The sequence below is a fragment of the Musa acuminata genome, chromosome BXJ1-6, assembly GCF_036884655.1.
Source record: "Musa acuminata AAA Group cultivar baxijiao chromosome BXJ1-6, Cavendish_Baxijiao_AAA, whole genome shotgun sequence".
Classification (NCBI taxonomy): Eukaryota; Viridiplantae; Streptophyta; class Magnoliopsida; order Zingiberales; family Musaceae; genus Musa; species Musa acuminata.
In genome coordinates this window covers 45,267,748-45,289,788 of record NC_088332.1, presented here as the reverse complement: position 1 = coordinate 45,289,788, position 22,041 = coordinate 45,267,748, and the positions used below count along the sequence as shown (strand labels likewise).

The window sequence follows — 22,041 nt, the reverse complement described above, 5'->3', positions numbered from 1 at the left end:
TCACACCGTGATGGGGCTATAGCTCCTTTAATATGTTGCATTTCCAATATGAACCAATAGTATAGTCACATATATATTATATGGTAACAAATATATCAATATTATAAATTTAAAAAATAAAAAATTAATAATCATTTTCAAATGATACAATTAGATAAAACTTTTAAGTTCATCAAATCGATCTCTCAATGGTCTTCAATCAATCAGAATCCTAATTGGAATAACTCAATTGACTTGAACTAACTTAATCAATTAGGACTTCACATAGCCAATCTCAAATCCTTATAAGAATCAGTTTGGAATCACCCTAGACTAGTCTAATTTAGATTTAATTAATTTTGATAAGATCAAGCAGGCGTTAACCAGTCAAGTTGGTTTGGAATCATCCTAAACCAACTTTATCCAATCAAGCCTATCTAATTCAATCAATTAATAAGCTCAAACTAGTAAAGGGAGAGAAAATTAGACTATGTCGTACAGTGCTAATTTAAATCAAACGAACCCTCTTGAGTCTTGAACAGGTCATGTACGCAGCATGTGCTTGTCCCATGTAATATGTTAGGTTGAGGTACAATGTGCTAGATAGAGAAACGATGATGTGTCTAGCGCTAATCACATAGTTGGGTGGGCCTAACTTCGTAGACTAGGTTGAGCTTCACTCACAAACAAGAGAGTTAATAATTTAAATAAAATAATATATATTTAGAATAATTAATTTATATTAAGAGAAAAAATATTGGTGATTACATATTGAAACACTTTGATTAGCCAACATCGGAGGTAGACAAGATTAAAATTGACTTATAAGGGTTTGATAAGCATACTACTATCGACTTTAGTTTAAATATTTTTGTCAATGATTTAGGCTAAACGAACTTAAAAGGCTAATTGACCTATCAAGCTCGAGTCTAGTTCGATCTTAGTACTCGAAGATTGTAATATTTTATTATTATAAAAAATTAAGATCGATAGCCTAGATTTTTTTAACATTTCTTTGGCATATGATAATTTCTTTGACAACCAAAGAAAACCTTAAAATATATGATAATTACTTTTCCGAAATCTTTGTTTTTTTTCCTCAAAGAGACCGTCTTTCTTGTTAAGTAATATCTATAAACTCTTAATAAAGATTTAAAAGAAATATATTAGAGAAGGTCGTATAGAAAGGAAGAGGTCATATCGAAGGGAGAAAGAGAGTTTAATAATATATATATATATATATATATATATATATATATAATATAAAACTAAGATAAGAAAACGTACGATTTATATATTTTCTAGCAGGAAAAATAAAACTATAGGAAAACGTACAATAATTGAGATCGAGATGTTGAACGTGGCCGATGGTTTCACCTGGGTTTTATTAGACAGAAACGGAGCTCTGGTGGGACGCGCTTCGGGGCCCACGTCTGTCTCCGTCCGTGGAGGAAGGTGGGTGGCGGCGAACTAGTTTGGAGACGCACGATGAGCAACACTTCCAACCAGAGCCCCAGTTCCTCGGCGATGTACCGGCTCTGTTATTATCAATAGATGGGGGCAAAGGAGGAGACCCACTTTTGTCTCCAATCACAGGGTAGGTAGATGCCGACGTAGGTGAGGCGTTTAAAGCACGACTCGTTGGTGATTAGAAATGCGACACGTTTATAAGGACCGTAGACTCGGCTATGATTTTTTTGACGGACGCTAAATATAGTTAACGGAAGGAGGGATATATATAATACGCTCGCTTTATCCGTCCCCTCTCCCTCCTCTCGTCGCTTCTCCACCCGTCTTCATTGCGCCTCCACCTCAAATTATCCCAAACCCAACTCTCCTCTCCTCGCCTTTCCTTTCCTTTCTTCATTCCTTGCCTTCAATTCGAAATAGATGGAGATAGACTCCGAGAGAGGAGGAGGAGGAGGAGGAGGGAGATGGAGGATGTCGTCAAGATAGCAGGTAATCTTGAACTTCTTGTTTTGAAATTTTCATTTAATTTTTCTGCTATTCGGTTTTTTGGTTATACTGTTCAGCTGCAATCTTTATTTTCCTCATCAGGGTTGATCCGATTCGCGCCCCATTAAAATTGGACCAGATAGAGCCGACGGTGATGAGATCTCCGGTGTTGTTGTGCTGCTCTCCCATCTTGCGAGGGTAATAGAGGATGCCATCGACCTACTTGCCGAAGCACAAAGGGCTGCAGACCTCGTCCGAACTCCTGCGCAGCCGCGGACGGAGCTTCTTGTTCGGGAACACCTGCTTCGTCCTCTCCGAGCCCTTCTCCGCGCTCGGCTCCGGCTTCCATCTCCTCTCGAGGCCGTCCTCCAGCGACTGCGACCGTCGTGCCACTCAATCCGGCATCGGGACGCTCCTTAGGAGCGTCAATAACCAGCTTTCGCAGCCGGCGCAGAGGTTTCCGTTTCGGTGGAACATAATGTCCGCCAGCAGCGCTTTCTTGCGAGGGTCCGATTCCTTCGCCAGGCACCTGGCGAAGGATAACGCCAGATCTGGGAATGGTCTGAGCGGTGTGATGCGGGTCGATATTGGTTATAGCTACAAGGGCCTTGACCACTGCAGGAGAGCGAGTGGAAGCTTGAAAAATCGGGAACCTTGGGGTACTAATATGATCTACAAGTGTTTCTGGTCTAATGCATATGGGTTGAATTGGAGATCGAAATCCTTGGTGGATCCGGGGAGTCAAGATTATCAGACATCATGTACGGCACCTTACTCTGCGGGGGTGGCTCCTGATGTATCCTTTGATGCAGCCATGCATGAGGAGCAGCTTCAGACTCCTGATCTCAACTCTGAACAGTATGTTACTGGACATTTTCCACTTTCATTTTCATACTACTTGGCCTGCTTACTAGGTTAGCTGCGATTTAAGAATTCATGATTTGTATATTGCTATTCTATTGCAGCACAACACATTTTTTAGTCACTGATGCCTGTCATCCTCCTGTCATTATATGTTGTACGGATCACTAAAGGCCAACCAATGGTTCATCACATGGTTAAACATGATAATTTATGATTCTGGTTATGCAGGATATACTGACTTGTCTTATCACTTATGTTTATTAGACCCTCTCATGTACCAGCGCCTTGTTGGTCACATACCAATATCTTTGATTATAGGTCTTAAAACTGGTTTAAAAAACAAATGTGATTCTTTTAGGAAAAAAAGGATTCACTAGAATGATAATAAATTCACCACAACATAATACAAAATTAAAAAAATCTCAGTCCAATCCACCTTGTCAGATTGGTAGAGTATTGGTATGTTAGGTAACACTGATCTATAATGTGCAGGATCATCGAAAAAGAATAACAAATATATAAGTACCAGTTGGAGCAAGCAATATGCTTTGATAGTGGCAGTAACCAGTGCGACTGGTATTTAAGACCTTGGATAATAATTTCTGTTCACAAATCCATCCTTGTCTGTGCTGTTAGCTCTTTGTTTGGTCCCACCTTTTCTTTTTTCTAGGTTACAGAAAAGGGAGGAACAGGTTCACTGTCAAATGCATGATGATCCTTGGTTGAGCTTCAAGAAGTGTTTTTATTTTAATTTCCAAAGCTTCTCATCAACTTATCATCTAATATTGCTCATTAGCATCATATTTAAAAATATGTATCATACCAGTCTATTAGAAATGTTATGTTTTGTTCCTGTATTACCTTTTTGTCTCTTTCTTAATGACTAGCACTAACAAATAATCATTCAGGGTGTTAAGAGATGCCTGTTTCATAGTTTACAATTGCCTCTATTTTTCCAATGTAATTCTTTTTGTCTGTCTTAATTGACTAGCACTAACAATAATCATTCAGGGTGTTAGGAGATGCTTGTTTCATAGTTTACAATTGCTTCTATTTTTTTCCAATGTAGTTGGATTGTCCATCATCATTTGTTGGAAGATATTCTTCCAAATTTTCTTTAAGTTTCTGTTCTTTTCTAATACTTTTTTTCACCTCTTAAAGAAGTTTGTTAAAGAAAGTCTTCGGTGGTGATTTCGCCTCTATTTTTGCATTAACTTGCTGATGAAACTATCACTACAACTTTTATAATTTTCTATTTCTGTTGCAGAAAAATTCTAGGTGACAAGTTCTTAAAGCTGCTCTCTGGATCTTGTTATCTACCACACCCTAAGAAGGAGGAAACTGGAGGAGAGGATGCTCATTTTATTTGTGTTAATGAGCAAGTCATTGGTGTGGCAGATGGTGTTGGTGGTTGGGCTGATCTTGGTGTTGATGCAGGACAGTATGCCAGAGAACTTATGTCTAATTCAGTAAACGCGATTCAAGAAGAGCCAAAAGGCAGTGTCAATCCTGCAAGGGTTCTTGATAAAGCCTACTCAATAACTAAAGCCAGGGGATCTTCGACAGCATGCATCATTGCACTCACTGACCAGGTACTTACATTTTTATTTTTGATCTGTCTTTCCTTGTAAACTTATCAGTTAATAACATTTATTTCCAACAAATCTCACATTGCTTTATTTTCCAATGCCATGGTTTATTAGCACAAGTATTTTAAATTTATTCTGTTTCCTTAGATATAGTTTAAATAAAAATATTGTTCTGTATTGTTCAGCTTATTTTTTGCCATGTCCATTTGCATTAAACATACTCCCTGTATCGTTGATTTGTTTGTTTCTCTGTCATGGTACTGTTTCTCCAATACATTTTTGTTTATGTAGATTTTATTAAGCAGTTTTGATTTTTTTCACTATTGTGCCTTTTAAGACCCAAAGGATCATTTTTGTCATAGTACTGTTCCTGCATTTACTTTTCTCTTCTGGTTTAATCAGGTTCATATTTTTTAGCATTGCGCTCTAGTTGTTTTTCATTCTGTTTATCATGTTTTCTATTAGCAATGGTGATCCAATTATATTTCACCTTCCATCCCTGTATTGACAAATATAAACAAATTGGGATTACAAGTTAATTGTTGATTTAAACTTGAGGATAGATTCTTTTTATTCAAAGGTCACATATTGAACAATGATTTCAAACTTAATTAGAAAAATAGAGAATGCATGAGGGACCATTTCAGATTTCGTAGAAGATGGATGGAAAATGGTGATTGATTTAGAGTATAAGATTTAGGGCCTCAACTTGCACAGATGGATGTTGGAATAATTTTGGGTGGATGTAACGGAACAAGCAAGGAGTTGGCTAGGATTACGTTAGTTTTACTCTAAATAATTGTAAGTGTTTTTTGTTTGGTGGTGATTGAACGCATTTATCAATATACTTGATATCAAGCTTGCCTTAGACACCCTCAGTGGATTGAGAACAGGTAGGGGAAGAGAGGTCAACAGTCTCATTTGGCAGGATGCTCTTGGTACATTTCAAGGTTTGCATATAATAAGTCCATTACGGCATAGATTGTAAGGCTCCAGATTGAAATTTTTAACTGTGATTCCTAATACAAGAAAAATCTTTTCAAAAGATGAAAGAACTATTACTCACTCTAGTTCTCTAATTGTGTGCCTTTAGCACAATTAATGAACATAAAACATTACATATGGATATTTTGTCTGATCCATCTGCAACTTACCTGAAACACATTTAAATATATGATTTTTTTAGTCTCTCTATATTAGTGTTAGCCAAACTGATGTATCATTCTGGTAGGTATTGCCAGATGATATATATTTCACTTCTAGAGATTAATATGTATCCTCCGGTTAGCATGAAGCTGATATTCTTCTGCTATCATATACAGTGCCAATTTGTTAGGTCTCAATTATTATGACATGAGCGACATCCAAGATGAAGCTACATGGTACACATTAATATTACTTTTTCTTGGCATAACATTAAAATCATTGATGCATCTATTTTCCATCATATACAACACGTTCTCAAACCTAGCCCAAGATAATGCTGTGCAGATGCATAAAATTGTAGTTGAAATGCCTTACTAAATTGTCTCACCATTTTGTTATCATGAATTATGAAACCTGCAAGCGTATTATAAAAATAAACTCATATATTTTGCTTTTTTTTCTACAATTATGAAATTTTTATGGCTATTCATTTTTTTTTTCTATTTGCAGGGCATTCATGCAATCAATCTAGGAGATAGTGGCTTCATAGTTGTGAGAGATGGGTGCACGATCATTAGGTCACCTGTACAACAGCATGATTTCAATTTCACTTATCAGCTTGAGAGTGGTAATGGCAGTGATCTCCCCAGTGCTGCACAGGTTAGTTGGTTTCAATGGCTTCTCCTGTTATTCTAGTGAAGTGCAATAATATATCTATTGGGTTCTGGGACAGTTTTAGTTGATAATGAGTGCTTGATATCATGGCTTCTCCTGTTATTCTAGTGAAGTGTAATAATGTATCTATTGGGTTCTGGGATAATTTTAATTGATAACGAGTGCTTGGTATCATGAGTAATCTGTCATAGTTTAACACTTATATTTCTCCAAACAAACCTTTAAACTTGTGATTTCATTCTATAGGAACATGTAAAAAAATGGACACTAGAAGCTAAAATGAACTAAAAGGGATAATAGCTTAAGCTGACAAAGTACTGGGTGGTACAGCTCCAGTGCCAGGCATACTGGGTGGTGTGTCACTCCTTATAGGTTTACCCTAGTCCATGTACCCAATAACTGGTCGAATACCGGACTGTACCAGGAAGTTTTGTGAACCTTGGTATTGATATTCAATTTCTTAACATCTTCCTTTATGTACATGTCCAAGTTTTGTAAGAGATTAAGAGATACGTTTTCTTTTGTTCTCTCACATTCTTTGTTTCTGTCTTGTATGTTGGTGAATTAACATTACAACAATGTTGATAAATGACCAACACTAGAGCTGCAACAAATAGCAAATTCATTAATAGCAACATCTTCTCCGTTTCATGATCATATCCACAACTTTTATATGTCTGTCTTTAACTCTTCTTTTTTTCTATCACGAGTTAAACTGGGGTCCTTTTTCTTCAAAAATCTCTATTTAGTCCTGAGTAAGGTTTGTAGAGCTTGCTTATTAGTGTGCTTATAATGCTTGCTATTGACACAATTCAAGCAAAAACTAATTATTCTTTTATTTTCATTCTAGGTGTTTACCTTTCTTGTTGCGTCTGGTGATGTCATCATTGCTGGAACGGATGGACTGTTTGATAACTTGTACAATAATGAAATTACGGCTGTTGTCGTCCATGCCACAAGAGCTGGCCTGGGGCCTCAGGTAACAGCTCAGAAGATAGCTGCACTTGCACGACAGCGAGCACTAGATAAAAACCGGCAAACTCCTTTTTCAACTGCTGCCCAAGATGCTGGATATCGATACTATGGAGGCAAACTTGATGACATTACTGTTGTCGTCTCCCACGTCACTGCATCTGATGCTTAATGGGAACACTCATCTCACAGATTTTACAGCTCCTGGTTCTGGAAACTACTATGGATATCTGCATAATTTCTCATTGCTGTATCAAAGTTTAGATACGAGAAAATTGAATGCTTTAATCGATAATTTTTCTTCCTTTTTAGTTTAGGTTCTATCTATCAGTTCTTCAGAGCAAATGGGTGACTCAACCTGGAGTTAGAGCAATACGTGAACTTACAAAGATTATCCGGGAGAGTCTTGAGTTATCCAAGACCTTCACACTGTTACCATGATTCATATTATGGTATCTAATATGGATTTTGTTGGTTCGTGACTGTGAGGTATATATAGGAAACGAAAGAAGGTTTTGTTCTACTTCTGAAGACTGGATAAATGAAGACATGGAGCAATCATTTCTCGAGGTCAGGTGTCAGTAGTGCATGTTTTACTGAGCCACGCAAATAGATTAGCTCATTAGCCAGTTCAGATAATATGCTGCTGCAGATAAGAGTTGCCAGTTTGCTGAGTGCACAATTTGCAACTAAAATATGGCTTTCTATCTTTTTTTTTTTTTTAAATTTCTTTCCTTTAAGGAATCTATTGGATGGTGAAGACTTGTTTATACTCGAATGTTTCATCTAAACAGCCTTCGTTGGTATTATTGATTAAAGGAATTATGCGGTTTGTTTTGGAAATTTGTGCTCTGAAACAGCTCTTAGCTTCGTAATTCAATTGATTGTGTACTAGGAAAGTTTTGATCTGGAGTTGTACCCCGAAGCATCAATGTCAATTTTGTTCACTCGAAATCCTATGGAGTTCATATATGCTCCAGGAGAGCCTTCAAATTACTCCCAAAAATATTACCAAATGTTGGTAATTATTGTTCAAATGGTGAAGAACTAAAGAATCTTTGATAGTTTATGGTAAGATCTTGATTTGCAATTACTTATCTTTTGTAAAAAAAAGAAAAGAAAATTATAAACTTGGTGTCTCACTGTCGAAGGTGGAGTGGAGTAGGAAGCTCTCTCTTGGATCTACATGTAAAACAATTATTTGATTTTGTTCAACGAAGCAACAAGATAGATGTGATGTTAAATCTATCTGCGTCAAACTGGCACCTCCATGACTTCATTTCTTCTCAGTATCATGTGTTTTCTGCAGATCCATGCAATATTACCGGTGTCACTGTACCTCACCCTCCATAAGCCAAATCTCTCAGCTATGTCCTTTCCGGTTGCAATCCTCTGAGAGTTCAAGAAATCCAATAGCCATTGCTGGGCACCTACCACCTCCTGCGCCATGTTTCTCTCTCCACTTCTGCTTCTGAACCTTCTTCCTCCTTGTCCGGTTGCTGCGTATCCGATGGCCCCGGCGGTCATGGCGGCCGCCCCTCCGTACAGAAGCGACGAGTCGATCAAGTGAGCGAACTCCTTTGCCAAATCAGGTATCATCTGCCCCATCCCTGCCACAACGTGCGCTCCTATCTTGAGAGCAAAAGTCAGGAGCTTCATCAATCCACTCATGTAAGGCAGCAAGCACTTGATCGCCTGGTTATCTACCTGCATCAGCTCACAGCCCATCTGGTCTTCCACCACATGCATCTCCCTCTTGAACTCGCACAGCATGTGCAGCCGAAGCGACGTCATGCCCGGAAGCAGTGTCGTGATCAGTCTTCTGGAGTTGTTCTGTACCTGGACGAAGTAGAACAAACGCGGCACCTTCCTTTCTTCCAACTGGACGTCGAAGCTCACGAGATAGTCGACCTTCCTGTGAAGCTCGATGAGAAGCTGATGCTCGTAGTATCTGAGTCCTTGAATCTCCTGCTTCAGATCCTTGATTTCCTGCTCCAGAACTTTCAGCCGCTGCAGAACTACTTCTACGCCCTTCGCGATGCCCGATAGAGAGGGTTCGATGGTGTGTTGAGCGTCGTTTACGACCACTTTGGCAGACTCCTGCGAGCTCTCAAATGGCACGGCCAGCTCCACGGCGAGATGATGCAGATCGTAGTACCTCCGGTGTAGCACCTCTCGGAAATCCTCATCGGACAGTAGACCTCTTGCATAATCTGAACCAGACTGCAAGATGAGCTTGTTATTGCTCACGAGTGAACTCCAGGTGTGCTGGTAATCGTACATGCTGTCTGCGGGCATGGAGAGCAAAGCCTGCTTTATCTGTTGCAGAGGCACACACTGGGTTTTCCTCGACCTCGACGGTATCAGATATCTGACGCAGTCTGGCCTCATAATGTTCTCTGCGAAGGTGATGCTGGGGCACATACTTTGGATTGCTGGGATTATGAGATGGTGGAAGAGTCTGAGAGTTTCCGTGACGGTCTTCGTAGAACAAGCAAGAACATCGATGTAGGAGCCGAGTTGACCCCCAATTTCCACTCTGACATGGACTCCATTGATGATCATGCAGATGAGGTTTCTCTCTAGGCTGTAAACTGCACCTTGTTGGTTCTTGGATCCCAGTATTTTGTTGTATAGATGCACCTGAAATTTAGCTCACAATATATCATAAAAGGTATGATGTTTCTATAGCTAGAAAGCCATGCTTGTGTAACAATCTTAAGATCTAACATAGTCTACTGTCATGTTAGGGTTGAAGCTGTCACACGATGACAATGTAATGTCTTCCCTAACAAAACTATTCATTGTTCTTCATGCAAATGGGTGGAAACACACACCTGTAGTCTGGGAAAGAAGCCTTTTGTCAGAAACATGTGCCAGTGATCACATTCCAGTTGCCTCCCAACATAGACACAATCAGGAGAGCTCGGTTGCCATCCCTGATTTCTTCCTCTGCCTTCTTCAAGAATTGATGGTATCAGAAGAAGTGTCTGTGGGTCACCAGGATCTTGTTCATAGCACAGTTCCAATTTTAGCATCATCTTTATGAGATCACCAGCCTCCATATTGTCGTACACTTTTGAGCCCATCAGAGGATTCTGATGCTGCATTGTTCTTCTTAACATCTTCTCCAGGACTGTCCTGCTCACAAAGCCAATTTTCTCGAATCTTTCCATGTTTGCTGCATCTAATGTTACCAGCTGGCTGAGCACCTCTCCGAAGAACCATTCGTAGTCCAAGACCAGAAACCCGAGATCGTCGAAGAAGATCACCTCTCCGATGTGGTGCAAAGAATTTGCTACTGCACGCCGCCGCCGCTCCACCCTGTCGATGTTGTTGTGCCTCGATCGAATTCTCAATGCTGGGACTTTAAGCTGGCACAACTCACCGAATTCCTTCCATCTCAACGCTGGCTTGTTGAAGTTTTCAGACCTCCAATTTGACAGGATTGTTCGCAGGTCATCGCACAACTCAAAGACTCGGGGAACCCTTTGGAGGATGGTTTCGCTGGTTTTTCGCAGATGATGTGCGAGTTTGCTCACTGACATGGATGATCTTGCATCTACCATGAAGACAGTGGGATAGAAATCCACAAAACCTTGGAACCTCTCCTTGAGTCTTTGTATGGAATTAGCAGTTGACTGCAGGACGCCCGATTGCTGCGACACTCTGTCGGAGTGGGTGAGAATTATGGTGACATATGGTAGCATGGACTGTGCTGTTGCCCTCCTGGAGTTTGAAACTATGAACTTGAGCCAGTAGAGGAGGTCATCCTCAATCTCCTCTGGGCTCTTCGGTTCTTTGTTGGCAGGCTTTTGGAGCAAGCTGGATACTATCAGGAAGAACGAGGGGCTTCCATAGCCTGGAAAGAAGAGGTCATGTAATGCAAAGTTCTCATGTTGACCAGCGAGGTTCCAGATCGAGATCTTTATATCACCATCATATATAGTCTTTATCTTGATGACTGCCCTTCGCATGATCTGCTCGATAGAAGTCACCAGACTTCTCATCTGATCCGCGTAAGGTAGCTTCGAAGAGTTCATGTTGCAGAAGATGGAGTTACACAGGGTGCTTTTTCCTGCATATGAAGATGAACCCTTCGCATCAGGATGGACTAATCTGTTCTTTCGAGATCTACAACTAGCATGAATTCAGCATGATAAAGATGAACAGAAAATGATCGGTGAAGCTAGGTACGATGAGCAGTGGTGAAAACATGCCTGCATCTTCTTGGCCACAGAGGAAGATTCTGCAGCATCTGGGCATGGTCAGTGGCAAGTCATCAACCAAGTCATCCTCTGCCACCATGCTCCCGTTCTGCCCCAGCTTCTCGTAGATCCCATCCGTCTTCCCAGCGATTTGCAAAGGCGTTCGACCAAGATCGACCTCTTCGATCCAAGGATTGACCTGCAAGGTCTCCATTATGGCCTGCAACACCATTTCTCCTTGAACCCCTGCACACCCCTCCAAGGATAGCCACCGTAGTGTTGCATTTCTTTCCAAGATCCTGAAGATTTTGACGATATCATCTGGCTTCAAACTAGCATCACCGCAGATGCCCAATCGAACAATGGTCTGGTTCGTCTCCAGCATTCTGAGGATCGCTGCTAAACCTGCTTTTCCGATCTTTGTCTTCCCTCCCCCGAAAACCAATGATCTCAATGTCGTGTTTGCTTGATTTTGCAGCGCAGAGAACCTGCTCAGGGGACACAGCAGATGCTCCACACCGACTCCAGTCAACCAGTTCTGATCCAAATGCAAGTTCTCTAAGCTCTGGTTCATGAAAAGCCCGGCAGCTACATACACCACTGCCTTGTCTCTAAGGCAAGTTCTTGACAATCTGACATCTTTCAGGCTTGTGTTCTGTTCTAAGGCCACTCTGAACTCCTTCGCCCACCTCGATCTCAGACGAATTCCTGACATGTCTAGGGTCCTCACAGTAGAATTCCATGCCAATGCACAGGCCACTCTCCGGGAACCTGAAGCCTCAAGCTTGTAGATCCTCAGGGTGTTGTCTTCAGGGGTGAACTCGACTACCTTGGAGCTCCTGTCACCATTATCTCTACTCCATATATGAACTTCCATATTCCGACTCCTTGCTAGTATCGCGGAGATGAGCGGTGTTGCAGTGATGGATTCCTTGTCGAATACGATCAGCAGTTTTAGTGTTGGGTTCACCTCAATCGTTCTCGCGAGGTCTTCGGCTCCTCTCGAACCGATCGAGTCCTCCCATATCTGGAGTTCTTCCAGTGTGTCGTTCTTCGTCAACGCCGACGACAGAAGGCTCGCACCGGCCGCCTCGATCCGACACTCGGAGAATATGACTGCTTTGATTGCTTTGTTTCTTTCGAGCATTTCTGATAGCTCTCGCACGCCTTCGTTGCGGAACCTGTTTCTTTGGAACTCCAGGTATGTGAGGCTTGGACTGACATCGAGCAACGAACACAACCTCTCAAGTTGCCTCTGCTCCCACTGCATTCCATTAAATGCCAAGTTCATGAGATTCTTGAAGCTGCCCCCTTGCACTGCCATCTCACCAAGAAGCTGACAGAGGAATCGAGCACCTTCTCTGTTCGTAGAGATGTTGATGCTCATCGAATTCTCTGCTATCTGGCAAGAGCTTGAACTGATTTGAGACTGGTGGAAGTGAACATTTTGCAGAGAACTGCTCTCTGACCTGAGTGCATGCAGAGCCTCATCAATACCGCTGGTGGCTGTGCTGGATGACATCGGCTTCTCTGGATCAAGTGAAATCCTCGCCACATGAAAAGATGATGTTTATGATCATAGAACAAGCTATCTCTGAAATCTTAAACAGTATCCTGCAATCCTAGTCGTAAGCTGCAGATCGTGCAGTTCCAGCACACATCTGCTACCGACTTGCAACTCTGGGGGCATCATCAGGTTCTTGTAGAACTACTTCATGAGCGGAAGAGGAAGATGTGCAGTACTATTCTTGAGTTCAATTCCAGATGCTGTGATGAAAGATTTTGCATGACCAGCGTGAGTGAAGCTTCTCTTGCATTGGTTAAGCGGAATCTATTCCAACAGGCTGTCAAAAAGGAAAAGGAAAAGAAGAAAGCAGTTCACTTGCTTCCTTAGCATGGTTTCTCTTCCTTGCTGAAGAGAAAAGAATCGAACAAAGCGGATGAAGGAGAAAGAAGTGTGCAGATGCAGGTCGAAAACACCTGCTTAGTAGAACTGGGACGTCATAGTTCTTTCATACGAGTGGTCGATCCTTCAATCTTTTGACCTTACTCGAACAAACATCAAAATTCACACAAGAAATATGACGTCACAAATGTAGTCTTTTATCTTCGTTATTCTATAAATAATTTCTTTGAGTTCGTATTTGGATCCTACATTTTTTTGGATTCGGATTTTTTAGATAGATCCGACCCGATAACACAGAAGCTCTTTATCTCTTCCGTGTAGTTGACTCTGCAGAAAGGCTGCATTGGTCGGCGGCGAGCGGAGACCGAAAGCAATATGGTGGTCACGATCGATCCCAAGGTGTGGCATAAGGCCGCTGCAATCTCCGGTACAAATCGTCGTCATCAACCTCTCTCTTTCTTGCTTTGTTACTTCGTTTCGAGATCGATTTAGATTCTTTGTGTTCTGCAACGGAATCAGGCGTTGCTGCGCTTGGCCTTGGGACTTACGGCTTTCATGTCTTCAGCCCCCAGAACCCATCTTTCAAAGAGGTATGAGCTGTACTCTGTCTCATTTCTTCGATTCTATCAGATATCTTTGGGTCTCTCTATTGTTGTGATTTCCGTTTCCCCTTCTTTCTTGTGGTCGTCGAACGATCAACAATGGAAGGTTTGGCACACCGCCGCCCTCTACCACTTGGTCCACACGGCCGCCTTGGTTGGAGCTCCGATCACCAAATTCCCCAACATCGTTAGTCTTCCCTCACTCTCCCCCTTCTGAATTTGATGGGTAAACGATCATCGTTTGTGCTTAATCTCTCTATTTATGCAGTTTGGAGGGCTTCTGACTGCCGGTATCTTGGCCTTCTCGGGATCGTGAGTATATATTGATAGAAATTAATATGATTTTGCTTGGTCCCTTTTTAATGCGCTTCTTTATAAGTGTGTGCATATACATGCATATATAGATGGAAAGAAATAATCATTCATGAAATTTGATTTTGATTGCTCGTTTTTGGTGATTTTGATATGTTAAGATTATTGCTACAAAGAAAAAAGATAGAGCTTCTGCTTCTACATTTTAAATGATCAATGGATTTAGGTTTATAAGACTAAAAATGGATAGTCCCTTCAAACTTGTCATAGCAAATTTTGTAGAAGAATTTTAAAGTTATTGAGTGTTACAAAACTGGAGCTTCTGAACAATATATTTAACTCGCGGCACATGAATGAAGAATGGGCTAGATGAAAGAGTCTTTGTAGATGCAGTCTCTAGTCTTCAAGGACTAGCTAAGTGGCTCAAAAGTGAGACAACATCTAGTTTTATTAGAGTTCTGATAAAAAAGCATGCAGTAATCATCAAAAAAAAAAATCTGAGTATGAGTTCTGTCCTTGTGCTTTTCAGACGAAAGTCTTTCTAAGACTAAATCAATTGCTTTAATTTGTTGGAATTTTGAACAAGAACTAGTTCCATGCTAATCTTTCCTCTCGTTCTTATACTTTTTTAGTTAGACCTAAATGATTTGATTCACATTTAAAGGGCTTGTATAGGGAAAATGAAGAAGCAATGTTCTCAGTCACACTGGAAGAAAGGTATTTTCTAGTGGAAATAGGCCTGCTTTAGTACAACAATAAGACGTAATTTGAGAACTGCTGCTTTTTAGAATGAATTGTTTCAATACAACAACGACAACAAGAAGAAATAGGCCTTCTTCAATGGTGAATTTTTATTCATCATATTCTTATTCTTCATCCATGAATGAAACTCCTGTTTTCTAGAAGAAAATTTGTTCCATATGCTACTCTATTAATTGTTAATGACAACATTTATTGATAAACAAATCATTTTTTTCGCCTCATGAATAAGGAGAGAGAATTAGACATGGGCACGGATAAGATGATATTTGCTTAAAGAATTGAGCAAAAGGAAGAGTAACCAAAGTTGTTTGTTCATAATATTATTTCAGATCTTCTTTGTTCTTTTATCCTCAATAAAATTCATTTATGTGGTATCCACCTGCATTGCGAGTCATTGGTCTTGCAATATACATCTGCAGAAAGATGGTTTTATAAATTAATTCTAATAAATCTGTGTAAGTGAACTAATTCTGTTGAGCAGCAATTCTGAGTTAATCTCTCAACCTAAAAGATCAAGAGCAATTCATGCTGTTGATGCTTCTTTGAGTGGAAGTTTCAAGCTGAAACTAGTTAGTTATCGGACAGTATCTCATTACAAGTGTCCGTGATGTCTTTAGGTGCTACATGGCGGCTTATTTTGAAGACAAAAATTACTCTTTTCCTGCGCCATTTGGTGGATTTGCATTTGTTGCTGCTTGGGCTAGCTTACTCTTCTGATGTATATAATGTACATTCAGGAATTTTATATTGCATGAAAGCAACAGTGCAGTATGCCAGTTACTCTTCTGACATATTGCATGAATTTTATATATGCTCTCTGTGCCTCGGTGCAGTATACTGGTCTATTTAAGATTGTAATCATTGTCTTAAATAATTGGATGTTTTCAGTGATACTTTTTGTTGCTTATAAAGTGTTCAAACTCTTTAATATTTGGCATTAGTTGCAGGCTTATTCAATCATAAGTTTCCTTGCTTACCATGTCATGCAAGCATCTATAATTTTCTGGTGTTATAACCTTATTCTCAAAGAATCATAGCAACTGCACTGTAGTAGCAAGTTCCTCCATGGCTTTTGTACTTTTGCCAGTAGCTACTGATGGAAAATAGCAAGGTTTCTTTGGTTGGAATTGGATCATCCTGCAATCTGCAACAGCATCTGGTTGGTGTTTGTTCATGTGCTGTTCTCTTTTCCATAGGAAGCTATAAGGTATTTCTTTCCAAAATTGTCGATTCAATCTTCAACAAAAGATTGATATGATAAATAAGATAATAAATGAAAATGAGGTGAAAATTTTTGGGAGGGACCCTTTCAACTTTATTGTATGTAGACACACTAATATACTTGCACATCATGATATTATTGATCAATATGTCATATATTTCGATTCAAGCAAATTAATTGCATGAATAAGATTGGTTAATAAGTATTCATGAGTTCAGTTATCATATACATTTAATTGCTTATTACGAACTACAAAAAAATTATCATGCAGAGGAGTCGTCACTTAATTATCGAATCAAGCAATAGTATTGCCTGTCATTTGATTTTAATTGCCAGAAGAAAGGATAAATACAAGTTAATTTTACTTTCTTTGGTGATATTTATTAACTTGTAAATAGACTGCCTGCAGGGATAAAATTAATTGTCAATCAATTACTCAATAATTACTTTATAATGTATATTAAATGACTTATTATAGATAGCACTAAATCTTACAATTAATAAAATGAACCGTAGAAAATTTAAAATGGATCTGACGTCATGCACAAAAAAATCCGATAATATCAATGTCGGACACGAATTTTAGTTGGATCCGACCCGATAACATCCCTCTCGAGGCTCTCTTAGCTCTTCGGCTCGGGTCCAAACCTTCGCTTCGCAGCCGGCGGAAGGAGACCAGAAGGCAATTGGCGCCGACGATGGATCCCAGGATGTGGCACAAGGTCGCTGCAATCTCCGGTATCCTCTTCGTGCTTGCTTGCTTGCTGTGTTTCTGGATCGATCTGAGCTTTCTTTGTCCCTTTTTTAGGTTGGATCAGGTGTTGCTGCTATCGGTCTGGGGACTTACGGCGCTCATGGTTTCAAGCCCAAGAACCCATCTTACAAGGAGGTTCGAGCTGCAATTTCTGTGTTCTCTTTTCTTCGAATCGATCAGAAAGTTTTTGGGGCTTTCCCGTGATCTTTGTTATTGTTGTTGTTCTTTTTGTTCCTCTGTTGTGCTGGTTGAACGATCAAATTGGAAGGTTTGGCGTACCGCCTCCCTCTACCACTTGGTCCATACGGCCGCCCTAGTGGGAGCTCCCATCGCCAAACGCCCCAACATCGTTAGTCTTTCCTTTCTCTCTCCCCTGTGAGGAATTTGATGGGAGTATCATGTTCACATGTTCTTAATCTCTCTTTGTGTGTGCAGTTTGGAGGGCTTCTAACTACCGGTATCGTCGGGTTCTCGGGAACGTGAGTGTGTTTTTCTTCTCCTTCGAACTTTATCGTTTCTGTCATCAATTTTTCTTTCTCTTCTTTCATTTGCCTTTTCTTGTATCTCATATATGTGGATAGAAATCAATGGTTCAATGCTCATAATGACATTACTGTACAAAAGAAAAGATTGTTTCACATTTTGGTGAATTTTAGTCTCTAAGGTAAGAGTATGGAGTTTCCGCTATAACAATTCAGTCGACCAATTTAGGATCGAGGAAGCTGTTGCAAAGAAAAGTCAAACCTTGAAACTTTTATAGTAAATTTTTGTAAAAAAAAAATTTAAGCTATAATAGCAACAAAGTCTGTAATTTTGACCAATCTAAGATCAAATCATGTAATTGACCAATATTTCTTATTGAAGTTCGTGAATGAAGAATAAGCTAGAGTAGAGGTCCTTACATATGCAGCCTAAGGACATGAAGAACATAGATAAGATGGTGAGAAGTGAAACACTACTAGATATAATTACAGTACTGATAAACAAGAATGCAGTAGTTTTCAAGAATCTAAAATCTGAACTTTCTTCATGCCTTTCGGAGGGCTGTCTTGCCGAGATTAAACAAATTGCTTTTAATTTGTTGGGGAAAACACTAATTATATTTTTCACACCCAAATGATCAGTAAATATATTATTATATGGAAGGAGCTTGTATGGTGCAAATGAAGAAGCAAGGACGCAATGTTTTCAGTTGCATGGTAAATTAGTGTCCATAGAGAAATAGGTATTTTCCAAGGGTCAGTTTTAACTTCTTACATTCTTACACAGATGCTACTCTCTGAGTTATTAGTGGGGACAAAATTCCATCAAATTGTTTTTCTATCTCCTTTGTTTGCTATGTAGAACCTGGCCATTTTGATTGAAGAAATGAGCCAAGATGAAGATTCAGTAAAGTATTTTGTTGTGTATGGTATTTCACATTCTTCTTTGTGATTTGTTTTTCCTCACATCCTTCTTCGTCTTCATGAATTTAGAAAAACTGTAGAACCAGGCCATTTTGATTAAGGAAAAGGGGGAAAACATGAAGATTTATTGACATTGTTTGTTCCGTGTCATTTGACTTTGTTATTTGTCTTGCGTTGATAAAATTTATGTATATGGGATCTAGCTGCATCATGAATCATTAGCCTGGCAATTTACACCTGTTGAATAATGGTTTCAGATAATTAACTGTACTAGTGAACCAACTAAGTTATGTAGCAGTTTTCTCTTAATCTTAATACCTACAATATAATGAGCAATTCATGTTGTTGCTTCGTACTAGCAGAGTTGTTTCAAGCTGAAAGTAGTTAGTTATGGGCGTAGTATCTCATTACAAGTGGCTGTGGTTTGTTTAGGTGCTACACGGCGGCTTATCTTGAAGACAGAAAGATCTCTTTTATTGCACCATATGGTGGATTTGCAATTCTTGCTGCTTGGGCTAGCTTACTCTTCTGACACGCAATGGATCATCAACATTTGAGGTGTCATATTGCATTGGAGCTATTTGGGGTAGTATCTCAATCTAAGCTTCTGATCATTGTGTTAAATATTTTAAAATTATAATAATTGTTTTTTTATGCTTATTAAGCATTAAAAAATATTTAGACATGTAGTCCTGGACTTGTTCAATCAAAAGTATACTTGCTTGCCATGTGGACAAGGTCCTTGTGGCTTTAAATGTTTTAACTACAAAGAACTCATATTCTTACATTATCTCATTTGACAAAGAAACTTAAATTGTAAACGATGTTCATTATGCTCGATCTTTATGCCATGACATGTTGATGTTTAAACAGACTTGTGGAATTTTTCACTTAAGTTGTCAACAGTCAACAAATCTGTCAAGACAACTGATCTAGAACTCCTTGTTGGTCTTTGTCCCTTAGCATCAGAAACCATTGAGAATTGGCATTTGTTGATTAACCTTGTCATTCACAATCTGAGCTTTGAGCATGATTAACCATAATATAACTGAAAGAATTTCTCAGAAGTTTGTCCTCGGTTATGTCAACGGAGCGACTGGAAGTGGCAGCAACATCACCTGCAAGAAAGAACCAATGAGGCAAGTTCATGTGATTCAGCTGAGAAAATTTTTAACATACAAACGTATATATGTTGCTGTCATTAGAAGCTGAGATACAAAGTCATAACTTGCTTTCTGACACTCGAGTAGCTAAGCATCATTAATGGATCTTGCTCTTGCTTGTCTTATCACATGTTGAGATATTGTGCAATTTGTACAAGAAGTGCATTTTTTTCTGCTCCCGAGCATACACAAATATGTAGTAGTCTATGATTTAGAAATATCAGTGTTGAATCATGATTTAGTATCGCAAGATCTGTTTCACATAAATTACACTTCTGCTGAATGAAACAACTGCTTCAAGAGAAGATAAGAATCATATATGACTTTAGGTTGGTAACGATAGCAACAGCACTGAAGAAGCAAGACCCTCCTTGTTTTTCGTATTTCTGCATAGCACTCAATGGTCCTTGACATCTTAATAAGCTGCAGAGATTTAGAGTTTTTTGTTTTTATGGAGGTGAAGGTGGTCTTAGATATGTCACTGTACGTTCTTAATTCATAGTTGTATCTAACAAAAGTATGATGCCTTACACTTTTTGTTTGAAATATCTACAATTTCTAAGGATCTCTAAGGATGGTGGCCACCATGGCTGCCGGGGCCAGAGTTGAACTAAACCTCTGCACTCCATCTTGCAAGTGAAGATCCATGAGTATGTTCTTGGCACGGTCCCTCCCACGCTCAAGTCGAATAGAAGAAGGATTTCTGAGGTGAAACATATAGAATAATGAGAGGAGAGAGAATATTCTGTATCATAGCTAAAATGACCCTTCTTTATAGTCTAGGATCCTTACTTGCTTGTGGTCAAGGAAACATTCTGCGAATCATTCATGATTTGGAGAATATTTTCTTGTGATTTATGATGACAAGCGTTTCATCGTTTTTTTTTTAACGGCTGGCATTCACATGTCAGTTCTTTATAGGGTGATGATTATCAGCACTGCATTTATATAATTGGTTAGCAAAAGTTACAAGGCTCTCATATTCCTTGCAATAATTTTTAATACCCCAAGGCAGCTCAAACATCCCATTTAGATATACAAAGATAATAGAGAGATTCCCCGTGATCATCGTGCAGTCTAATTCTCTTCTCTTGCTTTAGTGCGACTTCGAGTGTTGTTACTGGTTATTACTCTACTCCACTTTCCATAATGAGATAGTTTCTTATCATCTTGAAATCATCCAGAAACTTGGATGGATGATTAAGGTGGGAAGTGTTTATAATAATTCCTTAACTGGAGATCTGAATATAATATAAAACAGTAGGAAACAACACAAGTTAGGTTTTCACATGGATTTTGAGATGTCTGTGATCATAGCATGAATGAAGCATTTATGTTGATTCTAAACTAAATCTGCCTAATCTTTGTTATTAGAATCAGTTGTTTGCCTTTTTTTTTTGGCAATTTCATTGCAATGATCTTTTGTGATGATTATATAAACATATCAAGCTTTATAGTTTATTGGTGTTTCTTATTTATGACAGTCATTGTTCTGCCTTTCTAAGATGATCCAAATGATTTATGGCAAATTTACATGGTAAAGGAGATGTATTTTTTGCTCTCCTAATTATTCATACATCAAGTTCTCCATGTCATTAAGTGTTCTACCTTTAGATTCTAAAAGTAAATATTACCTTTCCATCAAAGCTTAACCTTTCTTTCACTATCAATTTCATTAGTCTTTGACTCCAGCTGGCATTTCAATTCTCCGAAAAATCATATCTCCATGACTGCCTTCTTTTGCTAGTCCATAGTCCCCCTCTATTTTTTAGTTGCTTTTATGGATCATATCGAAGCAAATCGTGTTAGATATTAACTTAAATGTATGTGTCTATCTATCTATCTAAAGATTTTTGTGTTTTTTTTTTTGCTACAGTCATTCCAAAATGGAGAGGATTGAAGACATTTCACATATCGAGGGAAGCTTCGATGGCGGGCCATCATCATTTCCTTACCGCCCTCGTGATACTCGTCTCTCTACCATACCGGACTTCCACCACCTCCGGTGGCTTCAGCACGGGACTCTTCAGCCGAGACTATAGTCACATACAGTGTTTCCTTTGTGAGTAGCGGCAGTGCACATCCAGAAGATTAGAGAAACCAATGTCACGACGCAAGCTTTCCTGATTCAATAGCAGAATCCGTAAGAGTAAGACAACTAAATCTGATGAAATGATTCCACTGGAAGGAAGGCAACTAAAACTAATGGTTGCCTTCCTTTCCTGATTCAAGTGGAAGGAAGGCAACTAAATCATGAAATGAATCGAATCTGCACCCCTCACAGTTTGCATTGATGAAATGATTTCACTTACTCTGTGTGTCCTTAGCGGCCTCAGGGAGGTAGTTGCTCGACTTCCTCCAGCAGTTCCTTTCATGTGAAGAGGTTTGGGGTCAGGAAAGAGATCGGGAGAGAGCATCGGGAGGAGAGCGAAATAAAAGGGACCAAGAGAGTACCCGGACGGCGGCTCCCGCAGGAGGGCGAATAGGCAATCGCGTCACTCAAAGAGTCGAGGCCTCACATCTTT

General features: G+C 39.5%; 4 protein-coding genes across 6 annotated transcripts; 3 read left to right on the top strand and 1 right to left on the bottom strand.

Annotated features, from left to right (window-relative positions):
- Positions 1-1,742: 1,742 nt before the first annotated feature.
- Positions 1,743-7,492, top strand: LOC135677320 (probable protein phosphatase 2C 55). The gene is made up of 5 exons (XM_065189517.1): positions 1,743-1,938; positions 2,038-2,793; positions 4,067-4,391; positions 6,045-6,194; positions 7,060-7,492. The coding sequence occupies exons 2-5, from the start codon at positions 2,144-2,146 to the stop codon at positions 7,351-7,353; spliced, it is 1,419 nt and encodes a 472-aa protein (XP_065045589.1). The 5' UTR covers positions 1,743-1,938; positions 2,038-2,143; the 3' UTR covers positions 7,354-7,492.
- Positions 7,493-8,261: 769 nt separating this feature from the next.
- On the bottom strand, positions 8,262-13,122 carry LOC103990256 (protein TORNADO 1). Its single transcript, XM_009409333.3, has 3 exons — positions 11,402-13,122; positions 10,019-11,259; positions 8,262-9,824 (listed from the first exon to the last, which is right to left on the bottom strand). The coding sequence occupies exons 1-3, from the start codon at positions 12,909-12,911 to the stop codon at positions 8,436-8,438; spliced, it is 4,140 nt and encodes a 1,379-aa protein (XP_009407608.2). The 5' UTR covers positions 12,912-13,122; the 3' UTR covers positions 8,262-8,435.
- A 452-nt stretch (positions 13,123-13,574) lies between these two features.
- Positions 13,575-15,864, top strand: LOC103990078 (uncharacterized). Its single transcript, XM_009409105.2, has 5 exons — positions 13,575-13,722; positions 13,815-13,885; positions 14,004-14,084; positions 14,166-14,209; positions 15,589-15,864. Exons 1-5 carry the CDS (start codon positions 13,671-13,673, stop codon positions 15,686-15,688), a joined length of 348 nt encoding a protein of 115 aa, XP_009407380.2. The 5' UTR covers positions 13,575-13,670; the 3' UTR covers positions 15,689-15,864.
- Positions 15,865-16,010: 146 nt separating this feature from the next.
- On the top strand, positions 16,011-21,815 carry LOC135677319 (uncharacterized). Of its 3 annotated transcripts, none has more exons than XM_065189516.1 (7): positions 16,011-16,915; positions 17,002-17,082; positions 17,216-17,296; positions 17,383-17,426; positions 18,786-18,939; positions 19,419-19,492; positions 21,393-21,815. In XM_065189516.1, exons 1-5 carry the CDS (start codon positions 16,760-16,762, stop codon positions 18,883-18,885), a joined length of 462 nt encoding a protein of 153 aa, XP_065045588.1. In that variant the 5' UTR covers positions 16,011-16,759; the 3' UTR covers positions 18,886-18,939; positions 19,419-19,492; positions 21,393-21,815. The 3 variants fall into 3 exon arrangements, with proteins under 3 accessions (XP_065045588.1, XP_065045586.1, XP_065045587.1); XM_065189514.1 differs by having other exon boundaries at positions 16,011-16,931; positions 17,012-17,082; XM_065189515.1 differs by lacking the exon at positions 19,419-19,492 and having other exon boundaries at positions 16,011-16,931; positions 17,012-17,082.
- The last annotated feature ends 226 nt before the right edge of the window (positions 21,816-22,041 follow it).

Coding starts and splice junctions, on each gene's coding strand:
- LOC103990256 (XM_009409333.3), bottom strand. CDS start 12,911: ATGTCATCCAGCACAGCCACCAGCGGTATTGATGAGGCTCTGCATGCA. Junction 11,260..11,401: donor CTGTGGCCAAGAAGATGCAG/GCATGTTTTCAC, acceptor CTTCATATGCAG/GAAAAAGCACCCTGTGTAAC. Junction 9,825..10,018: donor GCTTCTTTCCCAGACTACAG/GTGTGTGTTTCC, acceptor GCTAAATTTCAG/GTGCATCTATACAACAAAAT.
- LOC135677320 (XM_065189517.1), top strand. CDS start 2,144: ATGCCATCGACCTACTTGCCGAAGCACAAAGGGCTGCAGACCTCGTCC. Junction 2,794..4,066: donor CCTGATCTCAACTCTGAACA/GTATGTTACTGG, acceptor TTTCTGTTGCAG/AAAAATTCTAGGTGACAAGT. Junction 6,195..7,059: donor ATCTCCCCAGTGCTGCACAG/GTTAGTTGGTTT, acceptor TTTTCATTCTAG/GTGTTTACCTTTCTTGTTGC.
- LOC135677319 (XM_065189515.1), top strand. CDS start 16,760: ATGTCGGACACGAATTTTAGTTGGATCCGACCCGATAACATCCCTCTC. Junction 16,932..17,011: donor CAAGGTCGCTGCAATCTCCG/GTATCCTCTTCG, acceptor AGGTTGGATCAG/GTGTTGCTGCTATCGGTCTG. Junction 17,297..17,382: donor TCGCCAAACGCCCCAACATC/GTTAGTCTTTCC, acceptor TTGTGTGTGCAG/TTTGGAGGGCTTCTAACTAC.
- LOC103990078 (XM_009409105.2), top strand. CDS start 13,671: ATGGTGGTCACGATCGATCCCAAGGTGTGGCATAAGGCCGCTGCAATC. Junction 13,723..13,814: donor TAAGGCCGCTGCAATCTCCG/GTACAAATCGTC, acceptor CAACGGAATCAG/GCGTTGCTGCGCTTGGCCTT. Junction 13,886..14,003: donor AGAACCCATCTTTCAAAGAG/GTATGAGCTGTA, acceptor CAACAATGGAAG/GTTTGGCACACCGCCGCCCT.